At 35.7% G+C, this 11,138-nt stretch overlaps 2 protein-coding genes, 1 long non-coding RNA gene and 1 pseudogene across 5 annotated transcripts in view; 2 read left to right on the plus strand and 2 right to left on the minus strand.

Annotated features, from left to right (window-relative positions):
* Positions 1 to 794: 794 nt before the first annotated feature.
* LOC111465376 (rubisco accumulation factor 1.1, chloroplastic-like) lies at positions 795 to 2,385 on the plus strand. The gene has a single exon (XM_023109723.1). The coding sequence runs from the start codon at positions 826 to 828 to the stop codon at positions 2,266 to 2,268; it is 1,443 nt and encodes a 480-aa protein (XP_022965491.1). The 5' UTR covers positions 795 to 825; the 3' UTR covers positions 2,269 to 2,385.
* Positions 2,386 to 2,563: 178 nt separating this feature from the next.
* On the minus strand, positions 2,564 to 4,270 carry LOC111465435 (annotated as a pseudogene).
* A 603-nt stretch (positions 4,271 to 4,873) lies between these two features.
* LOC111465422 (auxin-responsive protein IAA16-like) lies at positions 4,874 to 8,105 on the minus strand. Its single transcript, XM_023109789.1, has 5 exons — positions 7,837 to 8,105; positions 5,975 to 6,213; positions 5,393 to 5,528; positions 5,230 to 5,291; positions 4,874 to 5,029 (listed from the first exon to the last, which is right to left on the minus strand). The coding sequence occupies exons 1-5, from the start codon at positions 8,037 to 8,039 to the stop codon at positions 4,992 to 4,994; spliced, it is 678 nt and encodes a 225-aa protein (XP_022965557.1). The 5' UTR covers positions 8,040 to 8,105; the 3' UTR covers positions 4,874 to 4,991.
* A 415-nt stretch (positions 8,106 to 8,520) lies between these two features.
* LOC111465443 overlaps positions 8,521 to 11,138 on the plus strand; it is a 3,143-nt gene continuing 525 nt past the window's right edge. Inside the window, exons 1-3 of one of the 3 annotated variants that reach the window (XR_002714202.1) lie at positions 8,521 to 8,628; positions 8,989 to 9,048; positions 10,191 to 10,566. This is a non-coding gene — a long non-coding RNA (uncharacterized LOC111465443). Of the gene's footprint in view, positions 8,629 to 8,988; positions 9,526 to 10,190; positions 10,567 to 11,138 lie in introns of those variants that run through there. The other 2 variants (XR_002714204.1, XR_002714203.1) reach the window with 2 other exon arrangements.

Raw genomic sequence — 11,138 nt, forward strand, 5'->3', positions numbered from 1 at the left:
TTTTTTTTTTTTTTTTTTTTTTTTAATCTCTTTGTTTGGTTTCTAAAGTGAAGCCTTGAAGTGAAAAAATTTGGAAAAAAATTAAGATTTATGAAAAGGGAGTTGTACACGTTTTTAGATCGGATCTGTTAGATCTCTGACGACTCTTACTATTAATATTTTGTTGTCAATAGAATACGAGCCAAACATGTACTTTAAATCTTAAGTTGTCAAATGACCTTAGAATGATGTAAAAAGAGGCCATATTAAAAGATTTCATACATTTTTATGTGTTTTGTGCACTAAACAGTCAAATTACTTAGATGACATAGTTGAGAAACAAAAATCTTGGGATTCATTGATCATGCAATCTTCTTTCTCAATTCTCAGATAGATTTCGACAAAAACCTGAACTTTTGTCTAGTTTACAAAATAACTAAGTTGATAAGTTAGACTCATAATAGGTTAGAGTGTAAGTGGGTATTGTCGGATTAGTTCCCCGTTGAACCGATAATAGGTTGTAAATTATAAGTAGGTCATGTAAAGTTTTTGTGTAAAACTAACTCGATCTTACAAAATAGTTAGTTGATAAGTCGAGTTGATAATAGGTCATAAAAGTGTGTGTTTTTTTTTTTAATTTTTATTGTTATTATTAAAAAACAAATGAAAATCTAAATCTAAATGGAGGCGTAAGTTGATCAGGTCATGTCAAATTCTTTAAAAATTTAAATCTTTGACGTTCATTGAGATAGAAAAGAAATAACTAAAAGGATAAGAAAAAAAAAAAAAAAAATCTTAAAAAACAATGATCTAAAAATATCTCCCACGTCGCTCCATGAGAGCCCCATGCTTCCAAAAAGGGTATCAGATAAGATTATAAGCAGGCGCTCTTCCTCTCCTCTCCTCCCACCATTGCCATTTCCATCCATCCACACCATGCTCTCCGCTACCGCCCCTGCCACCTCACTCTCTGCGGCGGCTGCTCACACCACCACTACCACCACCACCTTCCTCCTCCATACTCCCCCTCTCCGCCTCTTCCTCCGCCACCCGCCAAACCTCATTTCCGCCTCTCTCAATCCTTTCCCTTCCCCTTCCCCCTTAGTCGCCAAGCCACAAGTCTACCAGCCATTTCGCCCCCCTCCCTCTCCTCTTCCCTCTCAGTACCGCTCTCTCGACGCCGCCGGGAAGCTTGATGTTCTCGCCAACCGCCTCGGCCTCTGGTTCGAGTACGCGCCGCTAATTTCCTCCCTGATTCAAGAGGGCTTCACTCCCCCAACCATCGAAGAAATCACTGGAATCGGCGGAGTCCAGCAGAACACCCTCGTTGTTGGCGCTCAGGTTCGCGAATCCCTTGTCCAGACAATCAACGACACTGATCCAGATTTAATTGCAGCTTTCGATACTGGCGGCGCCGAATTGCTCTATGAAATTCGGCTCCTCAACGCCGAGAAACGTGCGGCGGCGGCCAGATATATAATGGAGAACAGGCTGGATGGAAAGGGTGCGCAAGATCTGGCTCGAGCGATGAAGGATTTTCCTCGGCGAAGAGGGGATAAAGGTTGGGAGAGTTTCAACTATGATTATCCTGGGGATTGTTTAGCGTTTATGCATTACAGGTTGAGTAGAGAGTATAGCAATATGTCGGAAGCGAGGACCGCGGCGTTGGCGGACGCGTTGAAAGTAGCGGTAACGGAGGAAGCGAGAAGTCTGATTGTCAGGGACTTGGAGAGGGAAGGAGAGGGGAAAGATGGGGCGGAAGAGGAAATCGAAGCTGGTGTCAGGGTTCCAGTGGTGCGGTTGAAGATCGGGGAGGTAGCGGAGGCGACAACAGTGGTGGTGTTGCCTGTGTGCAATGGGGAGGAAGGGGGAAAGGGTGTCAGAGAGGCGCCAATGGAGGTTAGGAGTGAAGGGGAATTTGGGGTTGTGGTGGCGGAGGAGGGGTGGAGAAGGTGGGTGGTTCTGCCGGGGTGGGAGCCGATAGCAGGACTGGGGAAGGGTGGCGTGGTGGTGGTGTTCAAGGATGCGAGGTCTCTGCCATGGCGGGTGAATAGGTGGTACAAGGAGGAGGCAATTTTGGTGGTGGCTGATCGGAGTAGGAAAGAGGTGGAGGCCGGAGATGGGTTTTATATGACGGGAGCCACCGGGAACGACGGGGAGTTGAAGGTTCAGAGAGGAAGTGAATTGATGGAAATGGGGTTGAAGGAGAGTTTAGGGACTGTGTTATTGGTGGTTAGGCCACCAAAGGACATGGACGATGATCAGTTGAGCGATGAAGATTGGGACTAATTTTTCATATTTTATTTTGGTTATTCATATTGTTTTTGTTCCCTCTCCTTTAGCCCTTTATTTTGTGGAGTATTAAGTTTTTGATATCAAACACTTGTCCCTTCTTCTAGCTACTAACTTTGATACCTATTCTCGAGTCAGCTACTAACTTTGATACTTTGATACCTATTCTCGAGTCAGCTACTAACTTCGATACCTATTCTCGAGTCGGAGGAAGGAGAAAAGGATACTAATCTCGGTATCTATTATGAGTGAGTAAAAGTGAGAATTTCTCCATCCCAGACACCTTTCGACATGTCCTTGTTAATTTGAATGAGTTTATTTATTGGACAGCCATGAGAGCTCAGAAAGGGGAATTTTCTAAGATCAAACGTTTCTAACTTCAACTCTCAGATGCTATCTATCTGCCCGCAGTACTCTATCACAACAGTTTCAGAAGTCCTCCCACTATCAGATCCCACCTTCTCAATCTCTTGGACTACATTATAACCATCTACAACTTTTCCAAACACAACATGCTTCCCATCCAGTCATGAAGTCTTCTCAGTACAAATGAAGAACTGAGAACCATTGGTGTTCGGTCCAGAATTCGCCATTGATAGTACACCCGGTCCGGTGTGTTTCATCTTGAAGTTTTCATCTGCAAATTTCATGCCATAGATTGATTCTCCTCCTGTTCCATTACCCCTTGTGAAATCTCCTCCTTGGCACATGAAGTTGGGGATTACACGGTGAAATGTTGAGCCTTTGTAGTGTAAGACTTTCCGGATCTCCCAATCCCCTTCTCCCCTGTGCAGAGAGCTCGGAAATTCTCTGCAGTTTTTGGAGTTGTGTCGGCAAACAGCTCCATCACAATCCGCCCTGCTTTCATCTTCCCAATCAAAATATCAAAGAATACTTTTGGGTTCGACATCGTTCGCTGCCAATACACTCGTCAAATCAAAATCTTTAGCTTTTCCACGCTTACCAGTGAACAGAAAGCAAAACAATTACAGATCTTCAAAAGATCGAACACAAAAATATGGAGATTTCAAGAATGATGTCAAGTTCGCATAGTTTAGTAAGTTGATAATATTGTTACTCACAATTTCTTTGGTACAAAAACGTTCACCTAATCCACAATTTCCTTGATAGTCTACGAAGCTCAATTATGATATTTATATATAAGACATGTTTAACATGAACGAGTGTCTTGAAAACACAATTCCCCATCAGATAGCATATTTCAGAACTGATTTCCTTGAAAATCCGTCCTTTAACAGATCATTTACCAGAAAACAACCGTATTTTCCCCATTACTCTTGCTAACTACGCCGGAATCCAGAGAGAAAAGAAAAAATCAAACTAAAAGCTACAGATACGTGCAGCTTACGACACTCTTAATAAATACTAACAATCAAAATCATATTGACAAGCATTAACAAGAAAAAAACAATAAAAAAATGAAACAATTAATAGAATCTTCATACATCTCCCATCTTATTATAACAATCTAGAAAAGAAACTGAAGAAAACCCCATGAATGAAAGTTGGAAGAGAAACAAGCAAATGTTCGTCATGACTCCCAAATCCCCTGGAGGCCGGACACAAAGCCGGTCTTAGACTCCAAAGGACGTGCTAAGGAGAGCCATAGACGAGTAAATAATATGGCACAAATTTTGAGCTAAGCAGGCATTTATGAAATGAACCTGAAAACCTTCGATATGTGCTTTTGCAGACCCAACAATCTCAATTTCTAGGGCAAAATAAAATACTTCAACAGAGAAGAAGAAGAAGAAGAAGAAGAAGACGATATAGAGGAAGAGAGAGAGGCAGTACCTTTTGACGGAGATGGAAGGATGGATCTCCAAGTCCCAAATGCTATGGAAATCATGTTATTTATAAAGTACCAGAGATTAGGGTTTTGGGGGGTTTAAGAAAGAAATTTGCAACCTCATCCTTTTATTTCTGGTATTTAAATTATATCCCACACGTTACTATTAATTCTTTTATTGGACCTGGGGAAAGGAAAACTATTTTAAATTTTTACAATTTTTTTTTAAAGTATAAATAAAATTTAAAAAATATAAATAAAAAGAGTATATATTTAAACGTCTATTTATAATAATTAAATAATTTGATATATCAAAATAGTCATAATTAAGTGATAATGTGTTTTGATCGTTTAGTTTTTAAATTTTTTAAATTTGTATTTCATAAAATCTTATTTTTAAAAAAATTAAATACATATATACTTTTAAGAATATTTCAATATCATATTAAAAAAACGCTATTATTACACTCCTTTTATTTTACTTGATTGATCGTTAATTAAACAAATATTGAATTGTGTCAAAAACCTACTCGACATAAAATAAAATTTTAAAAACTTTAATTAAACAAATTTAAAAATTTTCCGACCAAACCTATAATCAAACTAGAATTACTCGATCTTGTTCAGTTACTATGACGAGTTCAGTAGAGACTAATTAATATAATATATAAACACGAAAAATATTTCATTTATATAGCAATTACATGGACGTAAAAAAAAATAATAATAATTATATGTTACCTATAAGATTCAAATTCCTTCCTCTATTGAGTAGGGTTTCATTTATTATTATTATTATTATTATAATTTTTGGAAATTATTTGCAAACTACCAATTCCTAATAATAATAAAGATTATTATTATTATTATTATTATTATTCAAAAAAAATAATATCCTAATATTAGTAATTCAGTTCCTGGTCTTGCACTTCTCCAATGCTCTTGGGGCTGTAAAATTAACAATCTATATATTAATTTACATTATCCAATAATTTTATTTGTAAACAAAAATAAATAAATAAATAAATAAATCAAATAATATTTGTAAACTTATTAAATTCAATTTAAAATAAAAAAAATAATAATAACAAAATAATTTTTAGAATTGGTAGATTTTATTATAATGCATATTTTTGTTATTAACTTACCGAGTCCAATGGTCTCGAATTCTTTCATTATCCTCAAACGTTTGCATGAATCCACAAACATACTGTCGAATTAAACAATAAAAATGATTTTTTTTTATATATATAATGAATTAGAGAAGATAAATAAATAAATAAATAAATAAATAAGCGGAGTAAAACTTACTTCCATGGCACATCGCCCACGAGCATCCAATCTCCATCTTTGTCTTCATAAGTAGGCACGTAATCAGTCTTGTTTCGTACATCCATTGATTTGCTTTCGTTCGTGTAATTCTTCATCTTTTGTGCCCCACAATTACCTGATATTTTGTAGGAGTGTACAAGGGTTGGAAAAATCTTTTGAACCAACTCGAATTTGGTGACCCGAGCAACCCGAATAGAGTTTACAACCAAACCCAATCTTTTATTTTCGAGTTGGGTTGTCGAATTGTTCTTTTCACTTTTTAATTATTGAAAAATTATACTTACCCATCATACCCATTTCATTCATAAGTTACAATGCATCATTAACACCGAATAGAGACGTATATATCCACAATAATTTTAAAAGTAGAATAGAGTTAATTCAATTTTCGAGTTGATCATCAGATCACTGTTAATCTACTAACCTCACTTGAGTTTTCGATTTTTCAAAAATTGAACTCAACTTATGTGGTTTGAGTTGGTTAGTTCAAGCTAGTCAGATTATCGAGTCATTTGTACTAATTTCGAGATAGTAAAAGTGAAAAGTAAGTTGGAATTTTACCTGTGGTGAAAGAAGCAAACATTTTGCTCAAGGCATCAGAAAGCTCTTGGTAACTTCCGTACATCTTCATGTCCACTTTTCGCAAGTACGGTGCGCCGTCCATACTGACTTTAATAAACACCGCCGCATCGGAACCGCCGCTGACGGTGGCGCCTTTCTCGGTTTCCTCTGTACTCTTCTTCGGAGCTACGATGTTTCTTCTCAACGACTTTACCGGTGGCCAACCGACAACCTGGGCTCTGTTAAAAATAATATTATAAAATTCTCACCGTTAATAATTTTGGAAATTGTATTTAATTTCAATTGGTTTTATATTGTTTTTTTTAAATCATAATAATAATAATTATTCTTTCTTTTTATTGTCATGTCATTATCTCAAATTATTATACTCAAACGAAATTAGTTAATTATTGGCTTTTGGTGATGCCAAAAGACTTTTTTGGAAGATAAAATAATATGTATTATTGGATGATGAAAGTTCCACATTGGGTTAATTTAGGGAATGATCATGGGTTTATAAGTGAGGAATACTAACTCCATTGGTATGAGGCCTTTTGGGAAGCCCAAAGCAAAGCCATGAGAGCTTATGCTCAAAGTGGACAATATCATACCATTGTGGAGAGTCGTGTTCGTCTAACATGGTATCAGAGCCATGCCCTAAACTTAGCCGTGCCAATAGATTGGCAAATCCTCGAATGTCGAACAAAGGACTCCAAAAAGAAAAAGGAGTCAAGCCTCCTCGAAGGTACGAAGGCAGTCAAAAATGACTAAGACTCCAAAGGAGTCGAGCCTCGATTAAGGGGAGGCGTGCTTTGTTCGAGGGGAGGTGTTGGATGATGAAAGTCCCACATCGGGTTAATTTAAAAAACGGTGTACTTGTCATTTAGGTAATTTTAAATTCGATTTAATTATTCGGTTGATAAGTTTTTTCAGTTCAAACAACTCTTATTAAATAATAAACCTAGTCATTTCTTTAAAATTTTGTCTTTAATAAAAAAGTGATATTTAATAAACATTTATTTGTATTTTTTAAAATTAGTAATAAATTTTATTTAAACCTATAAATCTAACATAGTTTATAAATTTTGTATTTATTTAAATTCAACAAACGAAATTAAATTCATAACTCAAACGGTTGAGTTGGGTTGATCAAATTTTTTGAGTAATCAAATTCGAGTATTAAAAAATAAAAAATAAAAACAAAAAAATCAAATATTTAAATGCTTTTTAAAAAGTATATTAACTTATTTACTCTCTATGGAAAATTAAAATGCTTTTAGGAAAAACACTTTTTTTTTATAAAAGAGAATACTAAAAAAAAGAATAATTACAAACTCAAAACTTAGAATTAGTAATTATTTTTAAAATTATAAAAATAATTTGTAATTTAATGTAAAGAAGAAAAAAAAAAGATTCCAAATGTTTTGTAGTTTTCCTATGTTTTCCCGACAACCAAAATAAATAAATAAAAATAAAAATAATAATAATAATAAATTCCTTTAAATTCGAAACCACAATAATAACCTTTTGTTTACTTGGTCATCCTTTCTTCCTCTTCTCAACTCAATTATTGAAGGCCCAAAAACATTATCATTATAATTTTAATTTTTAACTCCATTTTTTCTCAAAAGAAAACAAAATATAAATTATATTTAAAAAAATCAATGCATATATATATATATATGTATATATATGAATTTTTAATTAGTAATGAAATTGGCATTAATTAAAATTCATCTTCTTTTAAAAATTAAAAAAAACCCCATAAAATTATCTTTACTAACCCTTTTAGCTTTAAAAGCTTTTAATGTTTTATTTAAAAATAATTAAAAAATAAAATAAAAAAGGAGAAGGAATGATACTTGGGCGGTGGAGGCTTGGGACGATCTGTACCGACGGAGCTGGAAACGGCATTCGCGTCCGTCGTTTTGAGGCGTTGGTCGGAATCCGCCGCGAGATTGAGCTTCAAATCCAAAGTTTGAGTGAAACCCCTTTTCTTGACGGCGTCGCCGCCGGGGAGGCCAAGGCGGAGCTCCGTCTGTTCAAAGTCTATTAAGCTTCCCATTTTCACTCTCTCTGTGTGTTCAGGGAAAAGAAGTGGGTATGGAGGATGAGGAGAAAATAATATTATAAATAATATATGAGGGAATTTTATTTATTTATTTATTTGTTTATTTATTTTTAATTTTAATTATAAGTGCCTTTGTATTGGGACATTAGGGACACATGCGTCTTCACGTCATTATTTTTCTTAAATTAATAATTTTTTTATCAAAAATTATATCTAAAAATTTAGAAATATTAATATTAATTTTAAATATTTTAAATTATTTCTTTAAAGTAAATGAGAGCTTAAATTGGTACCTAAGTTTATAGATCAACATTAATCAAACCGGTTCGGTTTCCACACTGTTTCAGCCCGAACCGACCGTGATTTATTTTCTCAGTCTCTCGCGCCTCTTTCAGTCTCCTCCTTTCACCCTTTCAACTTTGCTGCCGGCCGCCATATCTGTATCCACCGGCGTCGAATCCCGCTACTCGTTTCCCACTTTCGGTTGTATCACCTTCCGCTGTGAGAATATGTTTCTTTTTCTCTCGTCGGCGCCTCTGTGAGTTCTTGGCTGGTTTATTTTTACTTTCATCTTGGTTTTCAGGTATCCTTTTGCCCCTTTCTTCACGGATTCCGCCCTGCTTGAATTTTTTGGCTAATCGCTTCTACGCATTTTACCTAATTTTTAGGGAGATTTTCGAGATAATCTTTCGATTGCTTATCTGAGATCTGACTAACCGAATATCTGACCTTCTCATGTGCTCAAAAAGCCATTAGTTAATCATGTAGTTCGTTTTCATATTCAAGAATGTGATTAATTAGAGGCTTTCGGTATCTATTTCATTTTACAAGCTTTTCTCATTCTTTCTTGTGTTCATGTTTGAAGGCTTATGGTGTTCGATCAGTTGCTCCAATTAAAATAAACTGTTCAATCTATTTTTGGTTTTTGAATTTTTTTTGGAAGGTGCTTACCTCGCTGCCATTCAATCTCCCACTCTTTCTGCTCATGCTCGACGACATTAAGGTTAGTTTTCCGGTCACCGGATGTTTTTTGAGTAACGGATTGCTGAATTTCTTTTGAGTTTTGACTGTTTTTGAAGGATTTGGTTCTTGAGCTCTGTTCTTATTGTCTTTCTGAATGATGCTATGCAATATTGAGTATTAACATACCGTTGTTAGGAGGAATAGAGAGAATAATTGAAGCCCCTATTCTGTCATGTTTTTCTTTTGGGTTGTGAAGCTGACGATTGGTTGTGTTTTGTAACGGCCTAGGCCACCGCTAGCAGATATTATCCTCTTTGGACTTTTTCTTTTGAATTTCTTCTCAAAGTTTTTAAAATGCATCTACTAGGGAAAAGTTTCCACACCCTTATAAAGAGTGTTTCGTTCTCATCCCCAACCAATGCGGGTATCGCATGTTTGGTTATAAAAAATGAACTTGATCTTTGGTTGGAAGGGGGAGATGAACTTTAGGAACTCTAGCAATTTAGTATTCTTTGGACAAAAAACTGCAAATAAACGGAGATTCTGGTTGGGTTTGTTTTGCACAAAAAAAAAGAGGACCTGACCCAACCCACTTACGTCTCTAGATTTAATATCTTACAAGTTACCTTTACAACCAAATGTAACACGAAGAGGAAGAGGTGGTTGTCTCATGAGAATAGGCAAGGTGCCAAAACTAGCTCTAACCAACTTTACTTGAAATAAGAGCCGTCTATATGCTTTCAATTCATGAACTTTGCTTAAAAAGTTACAGGTTATATTCCAAGTAAAATAAACCTATTTAAAAAAAGTAGAATCCTTAAATGGAGTCTAAAAGTTACTCGTTTTAGTTTTTAGCTATCGATATAGATATAGATAAGGGAAGTTCGAAAAGATGTTGAAGTTCGAAAAGATTGTCCCTATCTCTTTACCGTGAACCGTTAGGTGCACTTGTTTCTTGTTCGTATATTCGTTCTGCATTTCTGCATCTCATAGTTAAGGCCATTTGTTTGTGCAATGAGTTTGTTACTTGTCACTAACTATTTAGCAAGTGTTTGTTTACTTCTTGTCAATTCATATATGCTTGTGCTTTTCATGTTTTGGATTTCGATTTCGAGAAGTTTTGCTCCGTCTCTCTCTCAAATCTGAATGTTTATGCTTGCCTGGTATGTGGTAAATTCTCAGAACTCTACTTAGGCTGAGTACATGGCAATAACTGAAGCTGGGAAGGATATGATATGGATGACAAACTATTTAGAAGAATTGGGTAAGAAGCAGCATGAGAATATTCTTTATACAAATAGTCAGAGTGTCATTCAGTTGGTGAGGAACCCAGTTTATCATTCAAAGATAAAACACAAAAGACGATACCATTTCACTCATAGGTTAGTAGTGGAAGATGGTGATGTGTTTGGAGAAGATAGAGGGTGCAAATATCCTAGCAAATATGTTGACAAAATGTGTTGATGTTGGAACATTGAGGTTGTGCAAAGCCTCGATTAGTATGGTGCAGTGAAGATGTTGATAGTTGTTTGAGAATGAAATTCTTGGTTGATTGGATCAGTAGGTGCGTGTTTAGACAAACATTACACGGGTAGCAGGCGTTGCACACAGAGGTGTGATATTCACATACTACATGTAGCACTACGTGGCGACTATGTGCATACGCCTATGCGTCTTTGCATGCCCGCGCTCTTCGGACTGAAACAATGGACTTAGCCTCAGACAACTTGAAGAACTTGGGATTTGTTAATGAGTTTACAAGGTAAAGAAACAGACGGATGGTACTATATGATCTCTGATACCATGGTCAACACTCACTCTAGAATTGGCAAAGGTGAGGATTCTCCAACTCTGACCTTTTTCTCCTAAAGTTTACTACACAAAGTTTGTACAAGTGAATGAGATGCCTTCCCCACAAGTTGGAGGCGCTCCGTTGATACTCGTAAGTGTCTTGGCGCTCTCGTAGATGCTAACCTCAATCCCACTTCTTGGATGAGTCTTGGGGCTAAGTGTTTTTACCTTATATGCAGTGCTATGATAATATGCTAATCTCTAATCATATACTGAAATAAATACCATAATTTTTTTTTTTTTTTTTTTTTTTTTTTTTTTTTTTTTTTTTTTTTTTTT

Source organism: Cucurbita maxima, unplaced genomic scaffold (assembly GCF_002738345.1).
Source record: "Cucurbita maxima cultivar Rimu unplaced genomic scaffold, Cmax_1.0 Cma_Scf00002, whole genome shotgun sequence".
NCBI classification, from domain to species: Eukaryota; Viridiplantae; Streptophyta; class Magnoliopsida; order Cucurbitales; family Cucurbitaceae; genus Cucurbita; species Cucurbita maxima.